The 13,503-nt window shown below is 46.7% G+C and overlaps 4 protein-coding genes across 4 annotated transcripts; 2 read left to right on the forward strand and 2 right to left on the reverse strand.

Moving 5' to 3' along the window:
- Positions 1–2,429: 2,429 nt before the first annotated feature.
- Positions 2,430–3,274, reverse strand: LOC125510312 (auxin-responsive protein SAUR36-like). The gene has a single exon (XM_048675464.1). The coding sequence runs from the start codon at positions 3,171–3,173 to the stop codon at positions 2,763–2,765; it is 411 nt and encodes a 136-aa protein (XP_048531421.1). The 5' UTR covers positions 3,174–3,274; the 3' UTR covers positions 2,430–2,762.
- A 332-nt stretch (positions 3,275–3,606) lies between these two features.
- Positions 3,607–7,589, forward strand: LOC125510301 (receptor-like protein EIX1). The gene is made up of 2 exons (XM_048675452.1): positions 3,607–4,682; positions 6,622–7,589. The coding sequence occupies exons 1-2, from the start codon at positions 4,196–4,198 to the stop codon at positions 6,636–6,638; spliced, it is 504 nt and encodes a 167-aa protein (XP_048531409.1). The 5' UTR covers positions 3,607–4,195; the 3' UTR covers positions 6,639–7,589.
- A 2,102-nt stretch (positions 7,590–9,691) lies between these two features.
- LOC125510308 (auxin-responsive protein SAUR36-like) lies at positions 9,692–10,504 on the forward strand. The gene has a single exon (XM_048675459.1). The coding sequence runs from the start codon at positions 10,059–10,061 to the stop codon at positions 10,479–10,481; it is 423 nt and encodes a 140-aa protein (XP_048531416.1). The 5' UTR covers positions 9,692–10,058; the 3' UTR covers positions 10,482–10,504.
- LOC125510310 (auxin-responsive protein SAUR36-like) lies at positions 10,385–13,453 on the reverse strand. The gene is made up of 3 exons (XM_048675462.1): positions 13,307–13,453; positions 11,215–13,233; positions 10,385–10,522 (listed from the first exon to the last, which is right to left on the reverse strand). The coding sequence occupies exon 2, from the start codon at positions 12,121–12,123 to the stop codon at positions 11,713–11,715; it is 411 nt and encodes a 136-aa protein (XP_048531419.1). The 5' UTR covers positions 12,124–13,233; positions 13,307–13,453; the 3' UTR covers positions 10,385–10,522; positions 11,215–11,712.
- Positions 13,454–13,503: the final 50 nt, after the last annotated feature.

Here is a 13,503-nt window from a genome sequence, read left to right on the forward strand (position 1 = left end):
TGCAAACATTCAGAAATCTGGTATGTCACGCAGAATAAGCTCATCAAGATTCGTGCTTGGCAAAGCAAAAAATTCATGCTATGTTTGTGTCATGGATGTCCAAGTAAATCATCAGGCAAGGTTGGATTCATTATCTAAGATAAAGTAACAAATATGCAACTCGCATCACAGGAACTAATAGCAAGCCCTTGCACAGATTCAAGGCTGTGAACTAGAAACCCTCAACTGCCCAGCTAAATGCAAAGATACCGGAAAATAGCTGACACATGCTATGCTAGAAACCATGCAGACCATGGGTGGACAATGAGATATGGAACTTCCCCGCAACCTGCCAGATCTGAAGCAATCAAAGCACTGTTAAACCAACAAACACCTAACATGCAACTGCATCTGTATCTGTAAGTGCAAAGTACACACCCAAAAGCAGTGAAGTGAACTCCACATCTGCCTATGAAAGGCTCCTGGACCATATGCCATGTCCCCTATTACGCTAGATCTGCACGTCACCTAATTGAGATAACGCGGTTGTGACAATGGCACGGATATAGGTCAGCAGATCATTAAAGTGATTGCTTTTGAATCAGCATATTTTCCAATCTCTTGATACAGAATGCTGAACAGAAAAGAGCACATCCACAAATCCTGGACCCCAGATGGTTGCAAAATGCATATACCCAGTTTAGCATCAAGGACTGTGCTACTGTAGTATGCATCTGAGTGCCTAGCCAGTAGTCCACTATCTTTGCCTCTACAGAAAGCCATGGCCCAGAAAATCTGATCTGAATCTGGCTACATCCCTTTACAGCCACCATTGCATGCGCCAAGCTCATGGCCTTGTCTCCTGCCAAATACAAATTAGTCATATGGTTGTGCATATATAATTATATATTCATGGGCTAGCTAGTAGTACACCACTACTTCATCAAACTCACAGATCAAGAATTTCTGAGCTACATACCTCAGAACCAAGAACACACAAGCATGGCCATGATACATCCCAAGAGACTTGCTCAGTTGGTGAGGAAGTGGCAAAAGATCAACAACCCCTCCAGTGATGACGAAGCATGCTGCACAACATCACTGATCACAGATAAAGGCCACTGCGCCATGTACACGGCCGATGGGAGGCGGTTCGAGGTCCCCTTGACGTACCTCGACATGACAGTCGTCGGAGAGCTGCTAAGGATGTCCTAGGAGGAATATGGGTTTACATTAGACAGCAGGATCACACTGCCCTTCAATGCAGCGGTGGAGTATGCCATCTGCTTGCTCAGAAGAAATGCTTCAGAGGAAGTAGAGAGAGCGTTCCTGAACTCTGTAGTGATGTCTTGCCAATGTCCAAGCTGTACGGTGCCACATGTAGCGCCGCACCAGCAGCCTGCAGTTTGTAGCTGCTGAATATAATGCTTTCCCTCATTGTTCTCCATTTTGCTTCTGAAAATAGTTCAACACCGAAGAATGGAAATTAAATATTATCATACCAACTTGTTGCATTATATGAAGTGTTATTAACTACAACTATATAGCATTAGGCCATAGGGTGCCACGAAGCGATTTACTTTAACCTCAGGATTCAGAGTGCAAATGTCTAGCTCCTATTCTATGATAGTAAATCACAAAATTATATTTAGTAATGAAGTAATTATTTCAAGGAAATAACAGCCGCCCAAACTCTTACGTTGTTTCATGATTTATCACATACGCTTCTCTCATTAATAGATATAAATGCAGAAGCAATTTGCTGTAAGTTTACGAGTCAGACAAGATATATTAGCAGAAGTTTCATGAACGACTTCAATGATGAACCCTCAGGGTAAAACTCTGGAAGGGCTGGTGTGTAAAAAAAATGTTGTAACGTTGCATGCAAGAATGAAGGATGCTTTCTGAGGTAGCGGCAAATTGGCAAGTTACCATATATCGAGGTAGCATTCTCATGCCAAAGAACCTTTCAATGTAGTAACAGGGTTTATCTAGATTTGGGGTAATGTCTATGGAGCAGAACATCAAATGCAGTATCAGAAAGATTTATGATATCCTAGTTTGTGCCCAACCAAAATCAGACTGATATAGAACAGAAGGAAGTGTCTTTTCACTTCTTGAATTACAAAAGGCAGGTCATGAAGAACTTGAGAAAATCTGCTTGCTTTTCTGCAGACAAGTCCGGCTAGAGGGCTTATTCGGTATTAAATTCTGATCGGATTGTGGAGAAGCCGACAAGAGCCACCCAGCCCACACCTGCAGACACTAGCTGCCCATCTAAATAGCAGGCTCCCAGAATGAAGCCGAGGACTCAACGGCGCTGGCACAGGAGAACGAAGATCAGGAAGAAGCCACTACTGCTGGAGGCAACAGCGGCAGCAGAGGAGTTCATTTCCCAGGCAGGCTTCGGCGGAGGCCATGCCCAGCAAAAACCCATAGACCACTCAACCCACCTGGATCTGCATCGCTTAGCCATAAATCGACGGTTGGCAGTATAATCATCAACGCCTCTGCAGGCCCGTCGCTGACATCAACGCACTTAAAAGAATTTCGCCTCCTTCAGACATTCACGCCCTTTGAGACAGCAGTTTGTCTACTTTCTTCAGCACACTGTACGAACTACGGCAAATAATATGCTTGGGCTTTGGAGTGGCCAAGTATTAGATTTCTCTGAGAGAAAAAGATATATTTTGTGTCATTTCCTGTGATAATAGACTCTTACATCAGACTGTACAAACTTCTTGTGTTTCTACCAAAAATATTTCAGATTTTCAGTAGCTAAGCTATGTACAAAGCGCAACTTTATGGGTGAGTCCCACCGATGCATCCTGGCTATGGCAATGCCCAGAAATGGAGCTCAAGAACGCTCTCTCGACCTCCTTGGAGGCGTCTCTCCTGACCAGGCACAAGACATACTCCACAACCACGGCATCGCAGGGCAGCATGATCCTGCCTCCCTCGCTGCTCGCGAAGCCGAACTCTTCCCCGGACATCCTCAGGAGCTCGCCGAAGACTGTCGTGCGGAGGTATGCCAGCGGGACCTCGAACCGTGCCCCATCAGCAGCATACACCACGCAATGGCCCTTGTCAGCGACCGTGCTGCAGCACTCGCGGGTCTGCTGGCCACCAGCTCCGGCCGCCACCTTCCTCTGCCACTTCTGGGCCAGCTGAGCAAGCCTCTTTGAATGAATCATGTTTGAGTCTGAAGTGTTCTTCGCTGGCCAAATTTCACTTTGGCTCCAAAAGTCTGAAGGTGTGGTGTAGATAGTGATGTTGTTTGCAGATGAGATGAAGAAGTTTGTGATGAGCAGGCCATGGATTTATAGTAGAAGGAAGAGAGGGATCAGGGCAGTGCACATGTGCGGGTTGTGTGTAGCTATCAGAAAGAGCGGTGGGCAGGAGACAATGCCATGAGTGCTTCGCATGCAATGCTGTTGCAGCTAGCTGCAGACAATGTGATCACTGATTTTGACGAGATGTCTGCGGGACCAGATTTTGGGTGAGTGATCAGCCATTGTACCCACTCAGGCAACTTGCAAGTAGCAGTATTTTGCGGTGGGCATCGCAGATTCACAATTAAGATGGGGTCCTTGTGCTAGACCGATCAGCATGGTAGCGCATGCACTTGCCAAACACTTGCCTCAGCACAACTTCGGCTGCTCATGGCCTTGTCTCCTGCCCGTGGCTGCACTGAGATATAAATCCATGGCTAAGTGTCTCCAAAGACCATCGCTGCACCAACAGGAGAAAGCATTCCAAGCTCGAGGCGACAAAAGAATCTCTTCAGTTTTCAGTAATCAGAAACACAAGAAGCTACCATGGTGAGTGACACAAGACTTGCTCAGCTGGCGAAGAAGTGGCAGAGGATGGTGGTCTGCGGGTGGAAGAGGCTCACCTGGTCGTCGGCGGTGGTGGAGAAAGAAACCGAAGGGTCCTGTGGTACGTCGTACTCGATGTAGGCTGGCAAGGGCTGCCGCGTTGTGTACAGGAAGACCAAAACTTGGGGAAATAGTGTAAGAAAAGTCTAAACCTACTCCAGCCATGACTTTCTGCATAAGAAAAGTATGCATCCCAAGACCAGAGCTTGGGAACAGTAATATCATACATCATATATTGTGAAGTAAGTCAGTTCATATATTGTGCTTGTGGTGTGGGATCAGGTACTCTCCGGCCATTCCGCCATCGTTCCCATCCACTGTCACCCCGCTCGACCAATATGGCTCAGCTTGGGCACCTTGCCCGACGCGTTGTAGCAATACTTTGCCTATTGATTTTCCAACTATCGTCATCTGATTCTCGTGCTCATGCAAGGATATCAACTGGGACTGGAACCTGCATCAGCAGAGAGCGGGATGCGCTTCTGTCCTTCAAGGCAAGCCTTCTGGACCCTGCTCGCCATCTCTCGTCATGGCAGGGCCAAGATTGTTGTCAATGGAACGGAGTCAGGTGCAGCAACAGAACAGGCCATGTCGTCAAGCTCAACCTCCGCAACACGTATGGCTACAGCGTGTACGACATCTTGAGCTTGTCAACAGATGAGATGAGCTCCTCTTTGGCTGACTTACAACAGTTGAGGTATCTTGATCTGAGTTGGAATGACTTCAATGGCGCTAGCATACCTGTTTTTGTGGGCTCTCTGAAGAATCTAAGGTACCTCAACCTCTCGTCCTCAGCTTTCGGTGGGAGAATACCTTCACAGCTCGGTAATCTCTCGAAATTGCAATTCTTGATGTTAGTGGGAATTATTATTATCATCTCCACGCGTTGGATCTTGCATGGTTGTCATGTCTATCATTGCTGAGTCATGTTGACTTGAGCCAAGTGGACCTTGGTGCTGTGCATGGTTGGGTTCACATGGTTAACACACTTTCTTCTCTGAAAGTGCTTCGCTTAGCAGATTGCGGCCTTAACAACACAGTGTCTGCTACTTCGAAATCAAACCTCACACATCTCGAAGTCCTTGACCTATCATCCAACTTGTTTAACACATCACTAGAGCACAACTGGTTTCTCTGGGATCTCACAAGCCTTAAGGAGCTTTACCTCGTGGGCTGCGACTGGCATGGACCTATTCCTGAAGAACTAGGAAATATGACATCCCTTGAAGTCATAGATTTGAGTGTAAATGATCTTGTGGGTTTGATACCTAGCAACTTACAAAATTTGTGCAATTTGAAAGTGTTGCGTCTTGTAGAAATCAACATTGGTGCGAGCATAGGGGAGTTCATGGATCGATTGCCAAGGTGCTCATGGAGTACGTTACAAATCTTGTCAATGAGGAATACCAATACATCCGGAAACCTACCCCCTGAAGTTGGAGCACTTGTTAACTTGATAGAGTTGGATCTCAGCTTCAATAAACTAAATGGTGTGCTTATGAAGGGGCATTTTTCAGGATTATTCAATTTAGAGTATCTGGACTTGTCGTACAATTCCTTCAAAATGGATATTGACTCAAATTGGGTTCCTCCGTTTAGACTAAAGCACATAAGCTTGCAGTCATGCCCAGTGGGCCCCCATTTTTCAGAATGGCTTAGATGGCAGACTGACATTGATTTTCTTGCTCTCGGAAATACAAATTTGGATGATGTTATTCCTGTTTGGTTCTGGGTGACATTTTCCCAAGCTCGGCACTTGGATGCATCAGGAAACATGTTGCGTGGTTCATTACCATCAAATCTGCAACACATGTCAGCTAAAATTATATATCTCGGGTCCAACAAGCTTACAGGTCAAGTTCCACAGCTCCCTATAAATATATCATACTTGAATCTGTCCTCGAAGTACCTGTGCGACCAGCCCCTCGCTTTCTGCGTTAGGACGGGTGGTTCCCAGTTTTGGCAGTTTGTCGTTCAGCTCCTCCCGGTCCTTCGCATTGGGACCTCCATCACGGTTGGCACTGGTTCGGCCACGCTTTTTTGGTTCGACCGCTGGGCCGGTGATCTCCCTTTCGCGGCCCGGTTCCCTGACCTCTTTTCCATAGCGGTCGATCCTAGGATCTCCGTTGAGTCGGCCCTTATTGACTTAGGGCGTCTCGCGTTTCGGAGGCCATTTGGGCCGCCGGAGGTTGCCGCTTGGCATGAGCTCCTTGACTCGGTGGTCCTCCATGAGCCTGACTTGTCGCAGCACCGCGACGACCGCCTGTCTTGGCGTCTCGAGCCCTCTGGCCACTTCTCCATGAAGTCTCTCTACCGCGCCATCGCGCACTCTCCCGGACCAAGCGTCCTCGACTCTATATGGTCTATCCGCATGCCCCTTAAGATTAGAATCTTCATGTGGCAATGGATCCATGGCCGGCTTCCCTCGGGCGTGGAGGTCCTGAAGCGCCAGGGTCCCGGTGATGGTATCTGCCCCCTATGTGGGACGGCGGAAACCTCGAATCACATCTTCTTGTCGTGCGTGTCCGCCCAGTTTCTTTGGGGCTGCCTCCGAGAGGTCATCGGTGGCAATTGGTGTCACACTAACTTCCCTGATCTCCTCTCTGAGGTTCAGTCCTCCCCCTTGTCCGGCCGCCACATTAGGTGGTTGCTCATTGGGGTGCTCGCCTGGACGCTGTGGACCGTACGAAATAAGCTTGTCATTCAACGGGTCCCCCTTCGACGTGCTACTGATGCTGTGTTCAAATTGTGTGATTTCTTGCAGCTTTGGCGGCCGCTTAGCCGTCACCAGGATCGCGACGCCATCACCTCCATCATCGCCGACCTTCGCTCGTTGGCTCTCTGCTTTGCTCCGCCGCTCCCTCCACCACCTCCCGAGCCGGATTAGATCCTTCGTCGCTGTCTCGAACGCTGCGGTTGTCCCGCCCCCTTTGTTTATTTTCAGGGCTTGTTGAGCTGTGCCCTCAGCAGAACCCCTTGTACTTCCTGTTGTGGTACTTTGTGTGTGTGTGGGTGAACCTTGTTGTACTGTATGGCTCTGGTGGTTTGCTTTATCTATAAAGCAGGGCGAAAGCCTTTTTCGGTATTTGGGAGTTGTTGTTAGCAAATAATCAAATTACAGGCACCATTCCATCATCTATGTGCCAACTGACTCGTCTGAGAAGGTTGGACCTATCGGGAAACAATTTAACAGGAAATGTTATGCAGTGCTGGAAGGAGTCAGATACAAATTCTTCAGTGTTCAGCTTCAACCCGGCATATCAATTTGGCTCTACCATGTATAGTCTAGCCTTGAGCAATAATGATCTCTCAGGTGAATTCCCTAAATTTCTCCAGGGTGCCTCACAGTTGAAGTTCCTTGATCTTTCGTACAACAGGTTCTTTGGAACATTGCCAAAGTGGTTACCAGAAAAAATGCCAGACTTGCAAATCTTGAGGGTGAGATCAAATATGTTCAGTGGCCATATTCCTAACAATCTTACTTGCCTTAAAAGTCTTTGTTTTTTGGACATAGCCCATAACAATATATCAGGAACCTTACCATTGTCGCTATCAAACTTGAAAGCAATGAAATACATATCTCATATTAAGGGAGATGAGTATGTTTTTGAGGAGAGCATACCAGTAATCACAAAAGGCCGAACACGTGAATATTCCTTTCAAGTCTACAACCTATTGGAGAATCTTGATCTATCTTGTAACAGTTTAACGGGAAAGATTCCAGAGGAGATAAGTTTGCTGATTGGACTTACCAATTTGAACTTGTCAAATAATCATTTGATCGGCAAAATTCCCAATCAAATTGGTGATCTGAAGCAGTTGGAGTCCCTGGACCTATCCTACAATGAGCTTTCTGGTGAAATCCCGTCAGGTTTGTCGGATCTCACATCTCTAAGCCACTTGAACCTGTCATAGAACAACATATCAGGCATGATACCATCCGGGCCGCAGCTACAAACACTCGACAACCAGATCTACATCTACATCGGCAACCCCGGTCTATGTGGCTACCCTCTCTCCAAGAACTGCTCTACTAGTACAACTGGTGCAGAGCAAAGTGTCGATGAAGATGCAAATCATGCTTTGCCTCTCTACCTTGGGATGAGCATAGGATTTGTGATCGGTCTTTGGACGGTCTTTTGCACCATGTTGCTGAGGAGGAGCTGGGCGATTGTCTACTTCCAGATCATTGACAAGCTGTATGACAAGGTTTATGTGCGGGTGGCTATTGCTTGGGATCACCTGGTGAAGAAGACCCATGACGACGCAGCGTGAGGAGCCCAATCCATGTTCTATAACTGCTCAAGAGCTGTAGGTCATTGCTTTGTGATTTGGAGAGTAAGTGGTACTTTGGTGTGTGTGTGTGTGTGTGTGTGTGTGTGTGTGTGTGTGTGTGTACTGCTACAATGTACTAGTTTCTGGTGACGTGAGGTGTGAGCTACCTATAGTGTACCAGCACAATATATTGTATGGATTGAATCAAGTGAAAATGCTCCATAAATAATATAAGATGGCATGATTTGTAAGCAGGTTCCTATGCTGATAAATTAGATTATGCACCTCTTGTTTTAGCCTTTTACGTAAGATGTCATGTTTGCTGAAAATGTTCCTTTTCGTAAGATCATGTTGTGAAAACAGGCGCCTTAGGCCTTGTACAATGGGAGGTGCTTAAGGAAGATGCTTAGAGAAATAAACCAGGTTTTCCTTAAGCACCGGTGCTTATTTGTACAGGGTAGACGCTTAGCTAAGCGTCTACCCTGTAGAAATAGGCACCGGTGCTTCAGGAAAACTCGGTTTATTTTTCTAAGCACCTCCCGTTGTACAAGGCCTTATATGTAGGAAAACTGGTTTAGGGGTGAACTGTTTATGTAGCATTTTGATCATGACAGCAAAGAAACAACCAAGAAAAATAACCAGTAGATAGCCACTGTTCTTTCGATCTATGTACTTTGTTGCAGAGATAAATGATTGATCACAGTTTTTAGGACCTAAGCACAACAAATTTCTTCTGCACAGTTACACTTTGTTGCAGAGACCTAAAAAATTATGAAGAAACGTTGGAGCAATCTTCAGAGGGGGAAAGGAAACTGACCTTTTGGTGAAAAGCTGGAGCATTTTCATCAAGCAAAGATAAACCTGTCGAATTGTATTTGAATTGGGACCGGAAAACCTGTGAATGTCAGAAATCAGATCTGTGACACAGTAGCTCAAGACTTGTGTTTCGTAAACACAATGTGATACTGCTAGTTATATCCCTATCAATCTGTGATGGACTTGCAAGTAAACTATCAGGTACTACAAATGAACTCTGCGTTGTAACTCTCCATCCCCCCAAAAAATAGTGAAATGAACTAATGACAGCTCCGTAGAAATGGATTCAATGGCATTGCCTGAAGCTCCGGTGCTGGAGTTTCTGGCTGAAGGTGGTAACCTGATGGTTACCAACTGGTTGTGGTCCCATTGGAAAATGGAGGGGAGATACCAGGAAATGGCCGTCACATGTGGTGCTAGAAATCATGCAGACCATGAGATATGGAGCTGTCAAGCAACTTGCTAGATTTGCAGCAATCAAAGCACTGCTACACCAACCAACAAACACATAGCATGCATTGCAGCTGCAACTGTAAGTGCAAAGTACACACACAAAGGCAGTGAAGCGTAATCTGCATCTACTCGGAAAAGGCTCCTGACCATCATATGCAGTGTCCCCTGTGACACTGGCACTTCACCTCACCTGATTGCAATCACCGGGTTGCTGCAAATGTACAAAGACAGGGTCATCGTACCATTCAGACATGATTGCTTTTGAATGAGACTAACTAGCTTACCTCCCAATCTCGTGATGCAGGACGCCGTACCAAATGGAACACATCCATAAAACCTGGACCCCAGATGGTTGCATAATGCCTCTACCCAATTTAGCATCAAAGACTGTAGTATGCACTTGATTGCCTAGCCACTAGCCCACTAGTCCACTACCCTTGCCTCTACAGATCAAGCTATGGTCCAGCAAAATCTGATCTGAATCTGGCTGCCTCCCTTTACAGACATCATTGCACACAGCTTGTCCCCTGTCAACTTCTATTAAGTCTCACATCTCTATGCCTATATATTCAGGGGCCAAGACAACATCACTTCATCAACAAACTCACAGACTAAGCATTTCTGAGCAACATACCTCCGAACCAAGAACACCCAGCCATGACCATGATCCACCCCAAGAGACTTGCTCAGTTGGTGAGGAAGTGGCAAAGGGTCAAGCAGGTAGCATCCAGAGACGACGAAGTATGCTGCACGACATCGCCAGTCGCAGATAAAGGTCACTGTGCCATCTACACGGCTGATGGGAGGCGGTTCGAGGTCCCGTTGGAGTATCTCGGCACGACAGTATTTGGCGAGCTGCTAAGGATGTCCCAGGAAGAGTTTGGGTTCACATGCGACGGCAGGATAACACTGCCCTTTGATGCAGCAGTGATGGAGTATGTCATGTGCTTGCTCAGTAGAAATGCATCAGAGGAAGTAGAGAGGGCGTTACTGAGCTCTGTAGTGATGCCTTGCCAATATCTAAGTTGTACGGTGCCACATGTAACGCTGCACCAGCAGCTTGCAGTTTGTAGCTCCTGAATATATTCAGAGTGTTCCGCTCATTGTTCTCCATTTTGCATCTGAAAATAGTTCAACACCGAAGAATGGAAATTAAATACTATCATACCAGCTTATTGCATTATATGAAGTAGTATTAACTACATGTATACCATTAGCCCATAAGGTGCAGCAAAGTGATTTACTTTAACCTCAGATTCAGAGTGCAAATGTCTAGCTCCTGTTCTATGATAATAAATCACAAAACTATATTTGGTAATGAATTAATTATTTCAAGAAAATAACAGCCACTCTTTCGTTGTTTCATGATCTATAATATACGCTTCCCTCATCTTGCAGAAGCAATTTGCTGTGAGTTTACTAGTCACATGAGATACATCCGCAGAAGTTTCATGAACGATTTCAATGATGTACCCCCAGGGTAAAACTCTAGAAGTGCTCATGTATCACAAAATATGTTAAAGTTGCATACAAGAATGACAATGCTATCAAACAACCTTTCAATGTAGTAATAGTGTTCATCTAGATTTAGGGTAGGGTCTATGGAACAGAAGATCAAAAGCAGTTCAAAAAAGATTTATGAGTTCCTAGTTTCTTCAGAAGCTGGGGACATTGTGCCCAACCGAAATCAGACTGAGATAGAACATAAGGAAACGTCTTTTCACTTCTTGAGTCACAACAAGCAGGTCATGAACTTGAGAAAAAATCTAATGCTTTGCTACAGACTAGCACCAGCTAGGTATAAAAGTCTCACCAGAGTGTGGAGGAGCCGACAAGATGCGCCCAGCTCACGCCTGCAGACACTAGCTGCGCATCTGACTAGCAGGCTTCCAGAATGACACCAAGGACTCAACAGCACTAGCAAGAAGCAACGAAGATCCGGAAGCAGCCACTACTGGTGGCGGGCAGCGGCGGTAGCAGAGGCGCCCATTTCCCAGGCAGGTTTCAGTTGAGGCCATGCCCTGCAAGAACCTATAGACCGCTCAACCCACCCCGATCTGCACCGCTCAGTCATAAATCTACGATTCTCCAAGGAAAAGAGTTGCAGTCAGATCATCCACGCCTCAGAAGTTTGTCACTGCTTTCTTCAGTACTCTGTACGAATACGGAAAATAATGTGTTTGGACTTTGGAGCAGCAAATTAGCAGATTTCTCTCATTTTGTATCATTTCCTATGATATAGAATCTTACATTGAGCTGTACAAACTTCTACCAATTCGACAAAAAAAAATTCAGATTTTCAGTAGCTAAACTACGTACAAAGAGCAAATTGATGGGTGAGTCCCATCGATGCATCTTGGCCATGGCAGTGCCCAGCAATGGAGCTTAAGAACGCTCTCTCGACCTCCTCGGAGGCGTCTCTTCTGACTAGGCACAAGACATACTCTATAACCGTGGCATCGCAGGGCAGCGTGATCCTGCCTCCCTCGCTGCTCGCAAAGCCAAACTCCTCCCCAGCCATCCTCAGGAGTTCGACGAAGACCGTCGTGCCGAGGTATGCCAGCGGGACCTCGAACCGCACCCCGTCGGCGGAGTACACCACACAATGGCCCTTGTCAGCGACTGTGCTGCAGCACTCACTGGCTTGCTGGCCACCAGCCCCGGCCGCGACCTTCCTCTGCCACTTCTTGGCCAGCTGAGCAAGCTTCTTTGGATGGATCATGGTTGAGTGATGTGTTCCTGGCTAGCTAAACTTCGCTTTAGTTCTGAAAGTCTGAAGGTGTGGTGTAAACTATGATGTTGTTTGGAGATGAGATGAAGAAGTTTGTGATGAGCAGGCCATGGATTTATAGTAGAAAGGAAGAGAGGGCTCAGGGTAGGTCTGATGTGTGGGTTGTGTGTAGCTATCAGCAAGAGCGGTGGGCGGGAGACAATGCCATGAGTGCTCTGCAGGCAATGTTGTTGCCGCTAGCTACAGACAATGTGATAAATGATTTTGGGTGAATGATCAGCCATTGTGCCACTCAGGCAACTTGCAAGCTGCTGTATTTTGCGGTGGCATTGCAGATAAACAATTAACATGGGGTCCTCGTGCCAGACCGGTCAGTATGGTAGCATACGCAATCACCAAGCCAAGCTCCGGCACACACCGAACACTTGCCCCAGCAGAATTGTGGCTGCTCATGGTCTTGTCTCCTGCACATGGAAGCCCAGAGATATAAAACCATGGCTAAGTGTCTCCAAACACCATCGCTCCATCCAAGAAACACAAGAAGCATTCCAAGCTCGAGCTGACAAAAAAATCTCTCCAGTTTCCAGAAACACAAGAAGCTACCATGGTGAGTGCCAGGAGACTTGCTCAGCTGTCCAAGAAGTGGCAGAAGATGGCGGTCCTCAGAAGAAAGAGGCTCACTTGGTCGTCGACGGTGCTGGAGAAAGAAACGAAAGGACCGTGCGGCACGTCGTATTCGGCGATGGCTGGCAAGGGTAGACTTTCCCGCTGAAGGTGGCGACCTGATGGTTACCAACTGGTCATAGGCCCATTGAAAAATGCAGCGGAGATACCAGGAAATGGCTGTCACATGCTGTGCTACAAATCTTGCAGACCATGAGATATGGAGCTGTCAGGCAACTTGCTAGATTTGCAGCAATCAAAGCACTGCTAAACCAACCAATAAACACCTAGCATGCAGCAGCAGCTGTAAGTGCAAAGTACACACCCAAAAGCAGTGAAGCATACTCTGCATCTACTCTGCAAAGACTCCTGACCATCATATGCAGTGTCCCCTGTGACACTGGCTCTTCACCTCACCTGATTGCAATCACCGGGTTGCTGCAAACGTACAAAGACAGGGTCATCGAACCATTCAGAAATGATTGCTTATGAGCGAGACTAACTAGTTTACCTCCCAATCTCGTGACACCGTAGCGAATGGAACACATCCATAAAACCTGGACCCCAGATGGTTGCATATAATGCCCCTGCCCACTTTAGCATCAAGGACTGTAGCATGCATCTGATTGCTCAGCCCACTAGTCCACTACCTTTGCCTCTACACAGTAAGCCATGGCCCAGCAAAATCTGATCTGAATCTGGCTGCCT

Source organism: Triticum urartu, chromosome 5, assembly GCF_003073215.2.
Source record: "Triticum urartu cultivar G1812 chromosome 5, Tu2.1, whole genome shotgun sequence".
Classification (NCBI taxonomy): Eukaryota; Viridiplantae; Streptophyta; class Magnoliopsida; order Poales; family Poaceae; genus Triticum; species Triticum urartu.